Source organism: Caloenas nicobarica, chromosome 7 (assembly GCF_036013445.1).
Source record: "Caloenas nicobarica isolate bCalNic1 chromosome 7, bCalNic1.hap1, whole genome shotgun sequence".
Taxonomy (NCBI): Eukaryota; Metazoa; Chordata; class Aves; order Columbiformes; family Columbidae; genus Caloenas; species Caloenas nicobarica.
Window position 1 is genome coordinate 23,774,114 of NC_088251.1, and position 20,032 is coordinate 23,794,145.

The 20,032-nt window shown below is 41.6% G+C and overlaps 1 protein-coding gene across 1 annotated transcript; it reads right to left on the reverse strand.

The window, feature by feature from the left end:
• Nucleotides 1–4,677: 4,677 nt before the first annotated feature.
• Nucleotides 4,678–11,652, reverse strand: COMTD1 (catechol-O-methyltransferase domain containing 1). The gene is made up of 7 exons (XM_065639160.1): nt 11,500–11,652; nt 10,097–10,230; nt 9,386–9,491; nt 8,425–8,543; nt 8,107–8,161; nt 6,565–6,698; nt 4,678–5,790 (listed from the first exon to the last, which is right to left on the reverse strand). The coding sequence occupies exons 1-7, from the start codon at nt 11,579–11,581 to the stop codon at nt 5,638–5,640; spliced, it is 783 nt and encodes a 260-aa protein (XP_065495232.1). The 5' UTR covers nt 11,582–11,652; the 3' UTR covers nt 4,678–5,637.
• Nucleotides 11,653–20,032: the final 8,380 nt, after the last annotated feature.

Consider the following 20,032-nt stretch of genomic DNA (forward strand, 5'->3'; position numbering starts at 1 on the left):
GCTAGGCGTTGCATTTACTTGTGACAGAAGCAGTAACACACTCTCATTAACTATGTTCTCCAAATCTAATTTCACTATGTCAAAAAGTTACTACTTTCAGCTCACCAACATAACCCGAGTCCCTACCCCAGCATAACTCCAAAGGTTGTCGTAAAAATGCACGAAGTCTCCTGGTTTTTCAGCAGATGAATAGGAATAAAATTATGAGCCTTTAAACTAAATAATAATTTTTCCTTGTAGCCTGAGATCTGTTCAATCAATAATCTTTCTGCTAACTCTGGGGAGAATTTTAGTTGCCTCCATAAAATGCTTTAATTATTTAAAATCATAAAATATAAGTAGGCACAATTTGCTTGGAACTCATTAGGGAAATATATGAATAAGAAGAAAAGATAATGTTTGCTTCTGCATTAATTTAAAGTAGTCTCTAAAACATGAAATCTAATCGTGGAAAGCAGTGACTTATCAGCAATGTTTACTTTTCCTATAACAGGAATAAATATTAAAGCAGCTAGTTAGTGTGCTTATCCCTACAGTATTGCACTGAGCCAAAAAGGAAGATAAATAACTTGTCTGAAATCCCACATTAATATCCCTCTTTTACAGGTTTTATGTTTGTTCATTTCCTTTTTCAAAACATTGCTTTTTAAATTATTGTAAAACAGGTGACTTGGAAACCACAAGTAGCTGCAAATGCATGAGAGCAATTTGTGTGTGATTGGAATTATGCAGAGGCAATGCTTCATACTCGGCAGAGCTTTTAATTCCAGTGGAAGTCATAGGGCACAACTTGCAACAGCAGTGAAATGCCATGGCCCTGGGGCAGGGCTTGGCAGAACAGGAAGCAGAGCAACTGGTGGGTGAGGCAGCAAATACAACTTATTACTTTTAAGTTGCTCTGAAGGAACTTCAGTGCTCACGGTGGCAGGAAATGTTCATTTGCAACTCTTTGGTGTGCAAAGAGAGAAGAAATGGCTTTTGTCTTCCCTGTTCAGTACTTCTTGTTTGGGATCTCATCAGAAATCCCTCCTCAAAAGACCCTTCTCGTTTTATTTACAGCTTTCCACATTGTCATTCTGGGAAGGCTGTGATAGTGCTGCTGCTCCTGTGAAAATGAAATGAGCAGTAAAATCAAATGTGCTGCAAACCACTCAGAGATGAGTCCAGATCTATTGTTGTGTGGGGAACTGGTAGGTTATCTGGATGTGTTGATGTGCCCGTTGTTTAGCAGGACAGATGGAGCTGCTCAGCAAGGTCATGTTCCTCATAGTAGTACAAGCATGGTGCAAGGGATGGAGGAGGCTTGTGCAGTTTCAGTGCGTGGGTTAGATAAAACTGAGCTGCATTCATCTCAACAAGAAGGGAGAATGGTTTCTTAAGACAGCACTGACCTCTTAGCTTATTTACCCCTGTTGCGGGCATTTAGGATGGATTTCTTCAACTGCTACAGAGAACACAAGCAGGGATGCAGCTGACTCTGCTAATACATCGACAGAAAGGAGCCAGCTGCAAGGTGTGGCACTCGTTGCTGTCACCACCCAGGTATCACTGAGATTGCAGTGCCAAAGACACGGCACATGCCTCAGGTCTGAGCTGCAAGGTTTGTGGGGAATGTGAGTTGCTGTTCATGCTTCAAAGGAGGGGATTTGGATGAGGTTTATATTCATGTTCCTTTCCCTGTATCCGAAGGGCTTTATCACACAAAGCTTGCTAATTGTTTGTGTCTAATGTGGCCAAATTCAAAGAGATTAAAAGCAATTTATGAGTTTGTTAAAAGAGGGAGGGACGGCAGTGCCAGGGGTTTAAACAAATGCCTCTATGTTAATGCTGCACCCAGCAGCCCAGTTTTCCTTTAGGCCTGCAGCAACGTGGCAGACGGATGATGCTCCTTGCTTCATTCCATGTGTCCCGCTGGGATCAGAAGTTGCAGCGTTGAAGATGCAGAAGTGAGCCCTGAGCATCCAGTAACCCCTGTGTCTGCCCTTGGGCAGTGAGTTGTTTCTATTTGAGGGCAGCCCCTCTCTCTAGATTTCTGAGCACTCGATCCGAGTCCTGAGTGCTTTCCATGCTGTAGATAACTCCAAGCTTTTGCTGTCATTCCTCTGGGTATATCAGAGAGGGCCAGCACGAAGGGGGAACATGGTAGCACTGCTGAGTGAGCGTCGTTAGCTCATTTAATTAGCTAGTAGACATGCAAAGTCTGCTCTGAAACAATCTTCTGTTCCTTTCCCTGTCACCCATCCAAATATCACACCACACTGTTTCGAATGTGACATCTTTGGAGCAGGGACTGAGATACCCGACCAGCAGCTAGGGTTACATGTTTTCATTCTCATGGTAGCTTATAGGAGTTACTGCACTAGGGGGATTTTTTTTTTTTTTTAATGCGCTATTCTTTAGCCCCATTTGCTTCTAAGCAAGCCCCAACTGTACATTTGTTACCTGTGTTGGCCTCTCCAGAGTCAACCCTTGCAACTAGAAGAGATGCCAGTGCTGCACGAACAGCTGGGTGACAGGGTTTGGGCAACAGCTGTGCCCTCAGGTCAGCTTCTCTTTTAGGGGTGGAAAATCCTGAGCCCCTACAGTGTGAGCAGTGTCTTGAGCAGGTGTGTTACCTGGGAGGGGTGAGCAGACCCGTCAGCTTCCATACCCGATCTCACCATTAGAGAGAGACAAAGACTTGCACTCCGTTATTGTGCGGTCCACTCTCAGCACCTAATGAAAGCCTAAATTCCCATTGTCCCCACAAATTCTGCAAAGCTGATTCACCACTTGAATTAAACCATAATTATATATTATCAGCAGTCACTTTATAGTAAGGTTGAAGGATTAAATGCAGTTAGTGGTGATGAATTCCAGACGTGCAGGACAGAAGCCTGAAGAGAAAGCCAGCTTCTGACTTAACTACAAGATAGAGTGTAATGTATTCTAAATATTTGATTCAATTAAGCTTCCTTCTGCTCTTTGTTCCAGCTTACAGATGGCTCATCAATCTATAGTTTAGGGACACATTGCTATTCTTTCTAATGGTAATTATGTGATCAAGATGGAGACAGGTTTGATTAAATGCTTGCACTATGCTCTGCATATTTAAAATGGAGCAGAGTCCAAAGGAAAGGCAAAATGCTAGCTTGCTGTGTGTAGCTTCAACCTCAGGCACTCAGTAGGTCTTCTCTAGCTCAGGTGATGAGGACTTTGCCAGTTCCCACCATTCAAGGAACAAGAGTTTTTGAATTGATGAACTATTATTGTATCTGGTTTGGAATGTTGCTAAACGTTACTTGTCAGTTTCTTGCAAAACTACTGATGGTACTTACCCATTTTTGGTTTGGCTTTACTGAAAGGATTCTTGCAACTGGGAAATTAGTAGCAAAACAGTTAAGAGTCCTTGATCAATATTCCAGTGACTTCTGTGTGTTTGGGAAAGGCCATCATGGTACTTCTAGGTCACAGTATGTATGTATTCTTAACAGCTTGTAGCTTGCTTGTGATTATCAGCCTTTAGCCTCAGAAAGCAGGAATATTTGAGAGGATGACCTAGCTGTTGAACTGTCCCATTTTGTGTTTGTAACCCTCACAGTTTTTTGTTATCTACTTAAAAAGTAAAAACGTAATGTAGAACATGGCCAGAAGCTTTGCATGAAAATGTATAATCTTGTATGTTCCTTTAACCACTCTATCTTAAGTATTATAGTCATTAAGACTTTGGCAAGGCGTTATTTCTTTTATGTAGATAAGAAAATTGAGGCACACAGAGGTCTGAAGCTCTGAGGGGAAAACTGTACCCAGAAGAAGAAATTGGGCAAGCTTTATGCCCTGTTTAAAAAATCTCATTTAGGAGCTATACGCACCTTGTCCTGGCCTTCTCCCAGGCATGGATTTTACTTTACAGCAGCCAGTCCTCAATTCAGCAAAGTACTTAAGCACATCCTGATGTGGTCTGCTGAATCAGGGTTTTAAGTGGAAGTGACAGAAATAGAATTGAGAACACCTCACTCACAGTCCCACTACGAAACCATCAGGCAACGCTTCCTTCCTCATCTCTCTCCCACTGCAGTGTACGGCCACCAGTGTCTGAGATGGGTAAGACCTGTGCCCTCGACGTCTGCCCCTTATCAGAACCCAAGCCACCAGGTGAAACTTAAAAAACGTTAGCCAAGTACCCAGTTCTAACAGTTCTGAGACTTGAAATCTTTATCCCCCAGTGCCTTGAATCATTCAAGTGCATTCTTTAAGCAAAAAGAAGGAGGATTCTCTTAGGCTTGATACAGCTTCCCTATAGGACACAAATTTAAGTGGCCTTTTTCCTCAATATACATATGATATCCTTCCAGTGTATCAGTCCCCCAAAACAGTAGCCAGTGGAGCTTTTGTCTGTAAAATGCTGGGTTTGGTTTCTTGTTTAGTTAGGTTTTTTCTGTAATAAGAATTTTGGGCTGGAATAGAAATCCCTAAAAATTAGTTACTACTATTTGTAATTCACCATGGAAAGAAGTCATGAGCTGGATTCCTATTCTCTAGCTTGAACAGAATACGCCTCTTACCACCTTAAGTCTCTTTCATTGGTCCCCAGTAAGGCGAGCTTTTTCAACTACTGTTTCTTGATCAAAAAAATTACGGAATGCATCAAGATGAAACAAGCAATGGATGGCAACACCAAATGAAGTTAACTAGGAGTTAAGAACACTGTTAGAAAAATCTTTACTAGGGCGTGGAAAAGGCATCATGTTGTTACATGCTGCTTAGGGAAGGGAATCTCTGCTTGCAGTAATTACTTGAATAGCCAGTTAACAGCTGTATTACATTCTTGTACAATCATCATTTTCCTTCTTTAGACAAGTACCTAGCAAGTTGCTACTTTGGCAGGCAGGTGGGAGGGAGAGAGTAAGGAGGAAGAATTTTTTTTTTTTTTTTGTTCTTGCCCATTTGTTCTTTCTCATTCCGACTTAAAAAAAAAAAAAAATCTACCTGCACTGTTATCTAGGTGAAAGAAACCCAGTCCTTGCACACAAAGGTTATAGGGCATGCTCTGTATTGGAAGTCCTGTTTATGCTTTGAAATGCTTTTAAAGACAACTTTTTTTTTTTCCCCCAGATGGTGTATATTTGCAGCTTCTTATGTAGTACCCTTCAAGGATTACTAATGACTTTCAAAATCATTAGTTTGAGAAGGCTGGCAATCTCCTTGATGTCACATACATTTCATTTAAAATCCACTTTTCTATTAGGGCTTTTTACATTACTAAACTCCACTTTTCCTTTTGATGGTAGGACTGATTATTCTGCTACTCAGTAGTCTCCTTTAGGACAGAAAATGACTTTGTTGTATTGACTCACTTGAAACTTAGTCATTTTACAGAGGGAGATTTTTTTTCAACCACTGTCTTACAAGGACAACTTCACATAAGTTTACTTACTTTATTACAATTAAAATAAGAAACCATAGTTGATCTCAAAAGAAGTGTCTCTTCTCAACTTAGCCATCCTTAGGATCCTGCTGCTCCTAAAGTCTACTTTCCCAGGCTATCCTATCCCGTGGAGATATAGGTTAAATAATCATTTTTGATACTGCTCTGCTTACATTTTTCCTGATGATTTGATACTGCTTGTTGTTTCCCATCTGCTGGGCTTCCTCCAGTTACAACTTGAACGCTAATGTGACTCCATCTCCCATTGGAAGCATGCTGATATTGACTCGTGCATCTCTGAGAAGCTTCTCATTGAGGTGGTGGATGTTCTGGGTTGCCAAGTCATCTTTTCTTGGTTTTAGCACCCTTCCACCCCAAAGAACCTATTGAAAAAAGAAATGTCATGCACCTTGTTTGTTCTAATATGTTCTTTGGACCACAAATGAAGCCCTGGAAAAGGTCCTGCACATTTTCTAGAAATCAATATTATACATTATATTTCAGATTTCTAGTGGTATCTGACATGGAGCTCTCATAAGCAAGTGGGGTTGGGAGTCCACAGAATTGGCTAATTGTACTTCTACTGCAAATTAGAAGCCAAAATAAATAAATTAAAACATTATTAAACATAGGCATTTTTAAAAGCCCCAATTCAGCTGCCACCATAACCCTGAAGGAACCTGAAGTTAAACGTTGTTCTTTGTTTCTAGTGAAAGTTATTAATTGGTAACTTAGTAGTAGTTACTGATTACAAGTGTTACCTTTGATCTTGCATAAGTACTGTACATAGTATAATAGAAAATGCACTACAAGACAAATCAGAATACTACAGAGCATTCTCTGTAATTAATTACAAAAAATTTGATAAGTTTGTTATCACAGGCTGTGTATGTACTAACATAGATTTAACCCATTACTTCTTTCTTCTATAGGTTTTTACTCTTTGCTTATATTAGAGTTCCATATAGCTTACTTTAGAAATTTATGTTGAATTATAAAAGGCCCCTTTGTATAACATGGAACAAACAAGTTGCAATGGGCAACCGAGTTGCAGGTCAGAAATCACATTACTAGTATCCCGCTGTGACTTTTTTTCCTTTCCCAGAGGCAAAAGCAGTAACTCCCTGTGCTACTACCACTACAACCGCAGTACTTACATTATCAATAGCTATTATTCCGCCTTTCTTTATGAGGCGCAAACATTTCTCATAGTATTCGTTGTAGCTTTCTTTATCCGCATCAATGAAAGCAAAATCAAAGGTTTCTGATTCTCCATTGGCCAACAGTTCATCTAGATGAGCAACAAAGTGAGTCATTATACCCTGGTTAATACTGTATAGGAGGAAGTTGTCCATTTGTGTCAAAGTTCTCATTAAATAGTGGTTTTGGTGCCTTGACCAGGCAGCCTATTCCTCTACAGCTAATCACTAGAAAAGCTTATCCCACAGAAACTAGTCTAGACACAATATATGCCATAAAACACTTGGCTACTGAGTTCTGCCTACTTGGAAGTTCATGGATTAGTTCTAAACCTACAGGACACATCTGGGACTGCTGAAAGCTGCAGTAAAAACGAGTCAAGCAGTTTGAAACTGGACACACTCTACACCTTCAGCTAGTTTTTGAGCTGACTGAGAACTGTTTTCTTAAATGGATTAGGATTTTTTCTCACATTTATGAACAGGTCCTAAGTGCTAATCTCTTGTTGATGATTAAATGCCATGGTACAGGCCATGAATAAATCTTGTTGGAGATCTCCATCACAGCAAAAGATTGCTGTAAGTATTCCCTCTCTGGGCCAAGGCAAGCGTTGTTCAGATTTGAGTTCTCCTAATTGGACTTATTGACCAAGAACTACAAATCATCAGTTGCAGAGGGGCTGGTTGCTGCTTTCCTAAGGTTCTCAGCCACCTCTGTCAACAGAGGATCTTTTTGTCTGAAGTGTTGCCTAGACAAAGCTGTCCATCAGACTTCAAGGACAGTGCATCCTGGCCGACTGTTAATATTTGCCTCTTTAGAAAGGATGGATAAATTCGGAATTGTGAATCCATCAAACACCTTTGCTGGAAACCTTCTTCTGCCTCCTCCATTCCTAGCAAATTTCTTGCATTTTCAGAATATTTACTAATATCCCCGCTTCTCCACATCTTCTCTTTTCTTGAATGACAAAAGTCATTGCCTTTCTAATAGCCTTCCATGCTTTTGACACATTCTAAACTTCAACTTCTCTAGACAAAATTCAACTCTTATACCTTAAGTTTTATATTGGCTTCTGTATTTTTTTCTGCACTTCAGCCCTTTCAGAAAACTCTTCCTGCCTGTAACAAAGAAATACTGGCTTGGAATGGAAAATGGATAAGAGAAATTTGGCTTTGTCTAATTAATCTGTTTTAATCAGCTTTCCCAGAAGCAGCTGACAATAGTACTTCATAGATTAAACAAGGCAATGGGCAGGACAGGTGAGTGACCAGTACAGCCCACCACACAGGATAAGCATTTTCTTTCTCTGCTAGCATGTAGGAAAACTCTGAACTTAGAAAATTGTGAAGTTTTCAGATTTTTTTTTTTTTTAATATAAGAGAAACTGTCTCACTGCTAGCAAAGGGATTGCATCCACAAGCATATTTGGTCTTGGATTTCATTGGCATTATATCCATCTTCTATTTCTAGGGAAGGGAAAAGTGGTTTAGGTTACTTACCAAGCGTTTGAATTGCTGGCTTAATCCTCAGGTCAATTTTATGCTCTACTCCTGCCTAGAGTTAAAAAGAACAAAGAATTGACAAAACTGGTTAAGACATAACCTGTTAGTAGGTTGCACCCAGGGAGTGACTAGTGTTCAGATATTTTTCCTATTATTTTTAGGTTCCAGACAACACTTATTTGTCTTTCTGAATTGAACTGTCTCAGCCTCCTTTAATGACAGGAATGCTTCTGTATATTCAAGTCTAAGATACCAAAATCCCTTGACATGCAAATGCAGCTGTCCCAAACATATAACAGAAGAGATGCTACCTACCTCTTTCCACAGTGGCTTTCCAATTTTGACATAGTCCTCATTTATATCACAGGCAATAACTCTGCCATTATCTGGCAGGGCAAGTGCCATATTCAAGGTATTATAACCTGTGAAAACACCTAGGAAAATCATAAGAGTAATTAACACTTCCTATATTGTGGGGGAAAAAAAAAAAAAGATAGTGAGCTACAGGGATCCCTTCTGGAATAAGAACCCCAAAGAAGTAGAGGATGGCAATTTGGTAATGGACACACAAACTTTTCCCTACCATTTTAACGTAATAGTAGGCTGGGAGGAATTTTTATTTATTTATTTTTTTTCAATCTTTTACCAAAGCTTAATATTAGCTTTTTCCAAGTCTTATGGATACACGGGATGGAGTCTGGCCCTGCATCTCTGAGGAACACCCTTATTTAAAAGCAGAGCTAAATCCTGAGCCAAAGGGACCAGACCAGCAGCAAAATACATCATAACAAGGGCATCAAAACAGCCAGGCCAAGAATGAAGGCAGTGGGAACCCATACCTGGCTGCTCAGCATCTGTCTGGCTTTGGGACGTCCTGCTAACACAGGTGTATCAGGAAAAGCCGATTGGATGCAGGGCCTGTGCAGCAAAACATTTCCTTCTGGCAATAAACTGATACAGGAAGGAAAGTATACACCCTACCCTACAATTGCTGCCTGACATTGGAGACACAAGTGATCTGTTCATCTTATTTCTTCAGATTGCCTCTAAGTAGATGAGACATCCATACCAGAGTTATTGAAAGCACATACATACAAAGGGGGAAGTAAGTGCAGATCTGACGCTACTTTTCACACTTGCAGTTTGCCCACCTGTTTGCTGAGACAGGGATGCAGTGCCTTACTATGTTTAGATAACTTATGTAAACATGACTGTATTTGGAAAAGCACAGCCAGCAGCTTTATTCTACTACAGAGAGGAAAAGTGACACTCTTACCTATTTCAATAACTTTCTTGGCTTTAATGAGTTTGACCAAATTTGCCATAAGCTGAGCCTGGTCACAGGACACCATCATTTTACCCAAGGGATGATCAGCGGTGAGCTAGAAAGGAAAAAAAAAAACCACAGTAACACATGACAACAAACAAACCCTAAAGCTTCCAAAGCAATATCCATGTGTGTGTTTTACAATTTAATAGATGGGACAATTTTGCATTGTTTCTCCTATGTAGGAAGTGTATCCAAGGGAAGTGCATTTGACCAGGATTTCTTCAGGACCAGATATCATCAATAAGTATAAATATTTCTCTAAGGACTGGAAGTGCCAGAAAGCACAAGGAGTAAGGAAATGAAGAAGATTTAAGCCATCTTTCCATGTACATCAAATAATGGTCTTCAGCAGTAAGAAAGATTTTGGTCTCTTCCTCAAGGTTCTGGATTATAAAACTAGCAGACTAACCTTAAGAGGCTGGGCTATTTAGGTATATCTATAAGGAACAGACAGCTGCACAATTGAGGATGCCGGTAGTCCTTCCTGAATGATCTAGTAATTTTGTATACTACCATCTATAAATCTAGCGGTGTGCAAGTAAGATGGAGGAAGACAATCACAAAGAGCCCAGCAGTTCAGGACAAGGCATGGGCAATACAGAAAGGGCCTAGTGGAACACTGAACAGAAAATCTGTGTTGAGGGATAAAATACTGACCAGTCGGAGCTTCTTTAGAATTGGGTGTTCCCGCAAAGAGTGATCCAGCATGTATTGCCAGAGAGGACTGCTTTTCCCGATAATGCTCTTGGGTGATTTAGGTGTTCCGAAAACTAAAGAAGGGTATCTTTTACCTACCAAAAAAAAAAAAAGAACTTTTATCTTTGTTAGTTATTGCCTGCTTAAATAAAGGAAGCACTTAAGTATTACTAAAGGTTGGAGCATTCTTTCCTCTGAAAAATCCAGTGAAAAAGGAAAATGCAATGTAGCGGGACAACTCAGTGGATTATTTTACTGTTAAGATGTCCAGCCCCACGTCTGCAAAGGCTGAAAGGCAAAGGCTTTGGTACTGTGCTGTTCAGCAGCCTACGTGAACATTAGAAACTCATATTCTTACAGGACAAGTAACCACATCAAAACTCTAAGGGCAAGTGTAAGGAGAAAAGCATGAATGTGGCACACTATTTTCTTCACATGGATAGAGGTGGCTGGTCTTTAGGGCTGTCAGCTGATGCATCTTCTCAAGGATTGTGTTCTCCTAATGACAGTGTCCTGCCCTCTAGCCATGGGAAATCCGGCATTGCTCAATGGCTGGTTTAACATAAAACCAGGGTGCAAAAAAAGCAGATTGTGAAATCTGAAGTTTAAGAACTGTTGCTTGTCTACTTAAGTAGAGAACTCATCTCAGCTTTGCCTAATGCTTCTTTCACGAAATGGAGCAATTACTTTAAAGAAATAACAACAACAAAAATATCTGTTCCCCATCTCTTGATAGTTGTTTGCTACTGAAGAACACTTATTTCGAGGTTTTGATTTATTTTCTGTTAATTGCTCTGTTTTACAGACGATCACACTGAGGTATAGATTACTTCAGCAACGTGCCTGAAGTCACAGGGTAAGTAAGCAAGCGCCTGTGCCCCAAACTCAGCACCAGCCTCCTGCCCCTGCCCGATCGTGGGCTCGCACCTCCTCTGGCCCTGAGGAACGAAAGCGAAACTGTGACCAGACGAGAAAGCTGTGACCAGGACACCGCACGGCGTTTTCTGCCTGGCCACAGAAGTGCCGGCAGGGGCCGGGTGGGACCGTGCCTTCGCCTTTGCTGGGACCTTGGCCGCAGCCCCACGCTGCAGCAGCTGGATTACGGGGAGTGGCTTGGGCTCTAGGATCATCAGCGTATTTATCGCCGCAGCTCAGCGAAATCCAGGCCCGCAGGGCAGCCCCTCTCAGAGGAGCGCCCAAAGGATGCCCCCCTGACGGTCGCTCGAAACCGGGGGGTCCCCCTTGCCTCCGGGGGGCACCTGCCCGGCCGCCGCGATCCCCGTCCCCTCCCCCGTGGGAACAAGGGGAGGACGCAGCCCTCAACCCCGTATGCGGAGGGGAGAGGGTCGGGGGGCGCCGCTTACCTGCGAGCAACCCCGTGGCAAAGGCAACCCCCAGCATCGCCGTCCCGACGGCCACTTCTTTGGGCACGCTGAAAAGGGGCATTTCGGGGCCGGGAGGAGAGCGGCGCGGCCCGGAGCGGTCACAGGCGGGGGCGGACGGCGGGGCGGGGCCGGCGGCATGCGGCGGGGGGCGGTGCGGGGCGCCCCGGGGCGGCCCCCGCCGCCTCCTTCCCCGGCAGGGCGGTGCGGGGCGCGGTGTCCTCTTGGAGCCGGCGCCTGGGTGGATTTTCGTGGCCCGAGGTGCCCGGTGCTGGGCTGGCGGGCGGGGCCAGCCGGCGGGAGTGACGTGCTCCGTAGCGGGGTGTAAGGGGACAAAACCGGCACCTGGGGTCTGTGCCGCCACCTCCTCAGAGGCTGGTTCTGGTAGGCTTCCCCTGCAGTTTTCGTTTTAAAGCATACAAGAGTGGTGCGTGAGCTGGCAATGGGCTCAGACAGAGGAGCTTTTCACAGATATGTCCTTGTGAGGGGCTTGCTCCTCCAACTAGCCCAGGGAACGTGCTCTCTCCTTCCCCTAGCACGGATGGTTTTTGCAGCTGAGGTGCAAGCAGGTTCTTTATCAAAAAGCATGTAAGATTGTGGGACAGCAGTCCTGTGACCAAAAGAATGGCGAGTTTCCAGGTGAAAGAGATCAAGGAAGATCCTCCACGAGAGGGGGAATGGGGCCTGGTTTGCTCTGCCCCTGTTTCAGCTGCTTTCTGCAGCACCTTCCAGGTGAGATGCAGCAATGCCCGTGCCACTATTTGACAGTTTGGTTGTTTAGAGATCTCTTCCCTGGCCTGATCTGTCGCTGAGGGAATTGGTATAAACTAACAGTGACAGTGCCATCTTCTTTTCTTAGAAATCAGGCTAAAAAAGTCTTTTCTGTGCTTTTGTTTCAATACACAGATAACATGCTGAAAGGACCCTGCAGTGCCCTCTAGAGATGGGCTGGGGGGTTTGGTTTTCGTTCCTGAAGCGTTGGCAATACCTGGATTTTGCAAAACGCAAGCAAGATGCGAGGATCTATCAGTTTGCCGTTTTGCAGAAGATGAGTAGCGACACGGCACACAGACCAGGAATATGCAGGCGTGGACTGGGTTGCAACTTGTCCTCAACAGATGTAGGATGAGAGCAGGTAAAACTGCCCTTTTGGCACATAGGTAATCTCTAGAAAGCCAGATGAATTGTGTGCCAGTAGGTTAGGATGATAACATTTCAACGGTGTTCCTACGCTAGCAAAACTGTCTAGTGTCAATGCAGTTAGCAGCAAAATATTCTTTTGTAAGTACGTCTTAAGTGCAGGATTAAGTGTATCACCAGGGCATTTATGGGAAATAGGTTTGCCTGTCACTGCATTTTTAGCATGTGCTAGACCTTATTTAGAAAGACTTGAGCTCAGAACTCTTGTATTTCTTTCGCAGCAGCAGCTAATCATGTCAAGCACTAAGGAGTCTGCTGTGCTTTCTGGCCTGCAGAACAAAGCAAGACATCTGCTCTGTCTTGGCAGATAAAATATCTTTCAGTTTACTTTTAAAATTTGTTTGATTTTGAATGCTGTGAGGTTTGTTTTTTTTTTTTTTCTTCCCTGTTCAGTATCTCATCACTTTCTCTGTGTACATTTTGCTTTTGTAAATAAAAGCATTCCATCCCATCTTTCAGAAGACGAGTTATCAGGAAGCTCAGGAATGTGTCAGTTTTAGGCCAAACAGAACTGTAGGAGACAAACTCTTCTAGCGGCCATAAATCAGATTTGTGACTGTGCAGCCCCATCTAGTGATTACTCTCTACAACTGCAGCAGAAGCGAGAGTAACTGTGGGATACGTTGTCTTTTTCATGAAACACTCTGTACTTGTAGGCTTCCAGCATTGTGCTGGCCTCTCTCTACTCGACCAGCTGCCTCACTTGAAGCTCTCTGGAAACTTCAAGTTTCTGAAATCTCCAAGAGAACTGGTGAACAGAATTGCTAACACACTTAAACATGTGTCTGGAAACTTTTTTCCCCAAGTTCTTATGCAGTAATAGCTTACCTGTGGTGGCAGTATCAGAAGGTATTTTTACTATGTTGGTGTATTAAACAATATACTGTTTCCTTTAGATAAGGACGTTGATTTACAGATATCTGGTGGTTGGACTGGATGACCTTTGAAGGTCACTTCCAACCCAAACTCTTCTATGATTCTAAGATAAAGCACTTTCTTGGAGTGGCAAAAGAGTTGAAGTCCTCCAACTAAATAGAAAGGAGCTGGCTGCTTTTCTTTGAGCAATTGCATTTTTCATTTTACATAGCTCTGTGATATATTACTGCACAGGAAACTTTGATTAGTCAGATTAATTAGACACATGCTTGCAGTATGCTGTGGTTACTTTAGCATTTAAACATTTTGGTTGATTTTGGACTACTACTTGTGCTGAGTAAGGTGAAGGATACCTAGAGATAAAAACTGTACGTGAAGTGGGCTGGGATACAAACCCCACTGCTTCCTACACCTGTAAGGTCAATCCAGTTGCACAGCTTTTGTGCGAATGAGGGTTGTTCCCAGTGTCGTAGTCAGCAGGCATCTTTACTGTGCCTTAAAGTGCCTTCTCCCTGTAACTGTGTTCCTGAAAGGGCAGGAGGGTTTGGGCAGCGTCTTCAGATGGGAGCCAGAACGTGGTCACATTTGTGAAATATAAGGAGTAAGACAGACCCGACTCAGACGGGCTAGTCAGTGGCTGACCTTAGGGTGTGTGAATCCTTACTTTGTTCATATTGATCACCTATCCATGGCTTCACAGTCACTGTGTGATTGATGTTTGCAATATTCTGTACTTCTACTGAAACCTTCCTTCCAGAAGTGTTTCTGTGTGTGGGAATGTTGCACACTATTCACCTTGGTGTCATCTATCTGTGTAGACTTATGATAGAAATGGGACTGGCAAAGCATTAACCAACTGGTAAAGCTGTCATTTCACTTCTGGGTTTCTACCTTTCATTTGCAGCTATTTTTGGATAGACCAGTACTGCCTGGGAACTGAGGCACCAGTGTAAAATCCTAAATGACTTGCCATGAGTTTAATAAGCTGTTCCCTTCCACAATCCTTATATTTGAAATTTTTTTTATTATGTTGTTTTATTTTCCTTTCCCCTCTTCTCTCTTCCATGTGTCAGCTACCTGAGCTCAGCTGTGCGTTCTGGCAGGCTGTGCTTTCCAGGACATTGGTGGTGTTCCGTGGTCTGCTCCATGCTGGTGTTAAAGAGTAATATATAACCACGTTCATTATCTTACTGCTGCACTATAAAGAAGTAAAATCTATGGGTAGCTCAGCCCCTGCCTGGTGTGGACAGCCAGGGGTTGTCCACACTGTGAGTGAAAACCTACCTGCGATATATGCACTAATAGTTGCTGCTGATACAGTTTTACCAGACCTATTGGCAACATGTGCATTAAGCCCTGGTGGCAGCTAGAACAGTTTTACTATACCGAGGTGGGTATAGATGGCTCTTTTGAAAATCATATTCACTCTGTGGTTGAAAATCATTGTACACAGCAGATACTCTGAAGGAACTGTGTATAGGCATGTTGAACAACAGCACAACTCACTGGAAATAACCCCTGTACATTTGTTGAAACTATATTGGTCTATGACATTAGAAAGAATTCAGTGGAGTTTCGTGTTGTCTGCTTCAGTCAGGCTGCAATGTTGCTGGTGTGGCTCCAAGCATAATTAAAATGGTGCTTGCTTCAAATCTGGGATACCCACATGTTGCTCTCGTCTCTTTACAATGAGGACAGCAGTCACACAGTCCTCTAAAACATGGCAGTATTTGCATAAAATGTTGAGAAGCAAGTGTAAATATTACATGTATTTCATTCAGTGCATAAAGTAGAAATGTGTTTGGAGCTTATGTACAGCTGAAAGAAGAGGAGACAGTGGTCTTTTCCCCCAAAGGCTTACAATATGAATGCAAGAAAAATGGTAATGGGCAGGAAGTGCAAGAAGGAGTTAGATTGTATTGATTGGTGTGCTTGGCAGTAGCCTGATTTTCAAGTTTCTCAAGAGAAATCAGAGCAGATAAGTTTTAAGGACAATTCAGAAGGAATGAAAATGAGATTTGGAGTTGTTTACAAGGAGTTTACCTCAAATATCAGTGCACGACGAGTAAAACCTCAAATCCAAAGAGGAACCAAAGAAGAATGCATTCATGCATTCACGTGGTCAGATTAATTGCTGAAAATGCTGATTGAGATGGCATTCTGGATGAATTGGACTTGAATGAGATTAGAGCTGGGGAAGGAAGTTGCAGTAATCAGGGTGATGAAAGCTTGAGCAGAAGTTCTTAGTTGTGAAGGTGAACATACAGAAATAATCTTGGAAATATGTCAAAATCTTTCTGATTTTTTTTTTTTTGTATGGTTGAATATGAGGGCCTGGAGAGAAATTAGAGTGAAAAATGAAGAGTTATGAGTTGAGTGATAGGCAAAATGGTAATTTTTGTCTATATTGATGGAGAAGAAGAGTTGTAGAATGGAGGCTGACCTGATTTTAGCTATCCTCAGAAAGGTGTTTGAAACAGATTGGGATTTTAATCTGGCTGCAAGGAGACAGGAGTGAAGAGGCAGGTCTGCAAGTTTTCTGCTTTGACATGGTGGATGAACGTGTCTACAGAAGGGGCCAGTTAACCAGAAAAAACCAGGAAGCTGTGACTTCCCATACCTTTTAAGCTATTCACAGAGAAATAAACCCAGCAGCATTCTAATGTATTTATTTAGTTAGCTTTAGTGTTTTCATAATCACTTTGGTTAAAACTGAAACAGAATTTATTTACCATATTTATGTGTTCATTCTTCTGTCTGTCATAGCCATTGTAGACAAAACATGTATATATATTATAATTTTGCACTCCGCAGTGTATAACCCCTTGTAAGACCTAGATAAATCAATTGATGGTGGCCTATTTTAGAGAACTGTATAGGGAATTATTATTTATTATTCATAATTGAGATTTCTTTTTTCTTCCAGTTGGTTTTGCTATTGTATTTGTCTGTTCCATCCTTGTTCTCTCTCTAGTAAAGTGTACACTTAACATTTCATTTGACAGTTCTGTAATGCAGTGTTTGCCATTTACTGGCATAACCTCCTTGACCTTATTCATTCCACATGTTTCTGTTGTAGCAATTTTTTTGCCATGAATGTTCATACATCTTCTCAACTGAAAATCTTGGGATTGTAAGAAAGGTACAATCTTTTATTTTTTTAAAATACGTGATAAATGGAATTGTTCTCCAAGATTTTCTTCCAATAGTTGAATTTAGTAATTTGAAATAAGACAAATAGATTCCCAAATACTCATAATTGCTTCTCAAATCGTCTGGATTTTTTATCAGACAAACCATAAGTATCAAAGCTTCCTTTAATATGATTCATTGTCCAATTGGAGGGCAATCACTAAAATGGAACGCAGACATGAACAATGACTTTAACTAAGTTGGTTCAGTTACTTTCATCCTGCTCAGCTACTCCTATCACATTCAGTCTTCTGTGGGAGCTTTTAAAGTATGGCTTTCGATAACGGCTTGTAAAGGCTGTGGTACCTTCACATCTATTTCAAGGCTAAGGTATCAACATTTCAAATGCTGCTGCTAAGAAAGCTGGTGATTCATGAGCCCATAAGCCTTAAGCCATTAAACTTGCAAACAGCGAGTGGTTTAGAAACAGTTTTCAGCTAGAAGCATTTTGACATATTGGTAAATATTTTCAGGCCTTACTGGCTTACAGGCCAACATTTTGAATATATATGACTACTTCTTGCCATCTCATTACAAGACTAGGTTCAGCTTTGGACATGCAGAGTATTGTGAGGAGAGATAGCCTCTGCCAAGCAGCATAATTCCCGGTGCAAAGTGAGTTAATGGCTTCTGTGAAAATATCCCACAAGTATCAAGGACTGTAAAACTCAAATCGAGCTTGACTGGGGGAGACCCTGTGAAATAGCTTGTTCAGTGGCTCAGCTTGACAGATCCAGTGATAGAAGCAGTTCTCCTGACAAAGAGAGTTTGTCATTGAAGGATATGGTTCAGAGGCACATTGAATTTTTCAAGACAGGTGACAGACTATTCTGAATGATCTCCTTTCATGTCGTGGCCCAGCTCACACTTGGAACAACTGCATGGACAGCGTAAGAATTTGTCACAAACATGTGAAAACCATGCCAGACTATTCACTTTGGAACTTAAAATCAATAATTCCTACTAGACTGTTTGTCAGTTGGGAGGAATAGGGAAGGGACTATCTATATTCTTCAGCTGTGGTTTGCTAACATGATGCAGTTGTGAAGAAGGTGTTACTGGATTTAGCAGGTAAAATACATCTGCTGGAGAGCGAGCCCAATTAGCGTCATCAGCTGAAACTCCATGTGTGGTGCATTACCCCCTCCAGGCTGAAAAGCTGCGGGGGGGATGGCTCAGAGTCCCCAGGAAACAGGAGAGAGTGAGAGGTGCAGGGAGCATCATTTGATATTGCAAAGGGCTGACTGCTTGTAGAAGGAAACAGAAGGAAGGTAGGAAGGAATTCTTTAGTTGTGTGCAATGCTCTCTCTATTGCTCCACTTTTTTTTTTTTTCAAGTTGAAGATGCACTCTTAGTAACTGCTATGAATTGAACTCACTTTTTTCTCTCTCCATATATTCTTAAGATGTTTGTTATAATTTTATATAATTTTGCTCTTCAGTATTGATAGTTTTTATTTCTTTATTGTTGTATTCCTTTGAGTTTGAATGTTAACAAAGGGCTATATAGACTTTTATCTTCTTTTCCTGTTCTGAATTAATTTGGTAATACGGGTATTTTAAACAACCTCAGCTCATTTTAATATAAACAACTATAACATTTCTGTTAAATTTGGTAAGAAATTTAAAAACCCTGAACTGTAACAGGTGAACTGTGCGTTTTTCAGTACCAGTATTTTAAAGTTAGGGTTTTATTGCTTCCTTTTAGTGTTTTGAAGATCAGAAGATCCTTCTGCTTTAGTATACTTGAATCATATTTTCACTTTTTAATCAAACTTTCTATCCATTTTGTTTTTAAGAAGTCCCTTTCTTTCCGTTTCTTTATGGCCTGGGCTTGACTTCATAAGAATCTCTAACTGAACTGTAAACTACCTTTATAAATATCATTTTTCCTTAAAAGCTATATCTTACTGCAATGACTAAAGTTTTGTCATGAGTTAGATTAAGATGTCTGCCTAAAATCAATAATGCTGAGGTAACAACATTGGTTTCTGCTAGGCTCTCAATTACTTTCTCAGTTGTTTGTCATAGGAAGAATATATGATCAGTTGTTTCCCCTGCAGGCTATAAAACCAGCCCGTTCTCCTTTGATCACTTCTGCATACTTCACTTTTACTCCTAAGTGTAACACAGACTTTTAAAGCCTTGGACCTGTGAAGCAGTAAAATGATTCTTCTGTAGTCCATTCCAAGGGATAATAGCCTTCCTCTATAAAGTATCATAAATATCTCTGGACAACAGTTGGTGCTTTCAGGTTACATTGCACAATTGCTATGGAATCTGTTCCTGAGTTTGCCATGCTCTTTGAAGAAATGTCCGACAGAAATTTACTTTGCAGTCTTTCCTTTGCACCTCACCTGTAGTCCTTTGCGCCCTGCATTCCTTGTTGCACTTCTCTTCTTTTGCAGGCAGTCCCTTATTCTTTGTATCTGGGTACCAAGTACAGCTGCAGAACTGCCAGTCTTTTAGCCACCCCCCTTTTTCTTTTCCCCTCCTCCCTATATCTTTGTGTCTTTTAAGATGGTTACTGGTGCCATTTTGTACTTGAAGTTGCTGTATTTTTCTACAGAGGGGAAACACAATCATGCTGTGCTCTTTCCTGAGAGCTTTACTTTTGTTCTCCCTTGATCTTCTTTATCTGAAATGAATTACACTGTACCTGTGTGATGTCAGTAAAGACTGCCAGGCAAAGGAATACTTGAAATAGTATAGTTGCTTGTGAAAACAGGAGCAGCTGTAATGGGGCAATTGAATCAGCAGCTGCTTGTTATTCCCTCAAAAAGACACAAGTGTTATTCTGAATGAGGCTTCACAGGTAACAGGTAAATTGGCGAAGGCAAATTGAAGTTTTGGTCCCATCATACCACCCAAGTGAAGCTGCCCTTATTTGCCTCTGGATTTTCACACACCCTGTGTTAGAGGGACAGAAGGTAATGATGCAGAACAGTGAACACACTGTTTTATTTTGGAATTCGAAAAAAAAATACAGAAAGTTAGAAATTAATCTAGTTACGTTTAATCTTCCATCTAGGGGAGTGTGTGTGAGAGGCTAGTCAGACTTGGTGGCATGAATGTTTGGATTTCAAGGACATGCAGAATATTTAACATTGCTGTACCCTAGCAAAGCCCTGCTGACATATTTCACAGTACAGAGCAGCCCTGCAGTTGAAGAGCTGTTATGTTTCCTAACAGGGTATTTGTAGCATGTTGTAAACAGTAACTGTTGTGACTGAATCCTAGGCTGTGGT

Bases quoted from the DNA above. Each gene is read 5' to 3' on its own strand.
- COMTD1 (XM_065639160.1), bottom strand. From the start codon at position 11,581: ATGCCCCTTTTCAGCGTGCCCAAAGAAGTGGCCGTCGGGACGGCGATG. The intron at 10,231-11,499 runs GTAAGCGGCGCC...TTTTTTTGGTAG, and splicing joins TGCCACGGGGTTGCTCGCAG to GTAAAAGATACCCTTCTTTA. The intron at 6,699-8,106 runs GTAAGTAACCTA...TTGCTCATCTAG, and splicing joins GCCAGCAATTCAAACGCTTG to ATGAACTGTTGGCCAATGGA.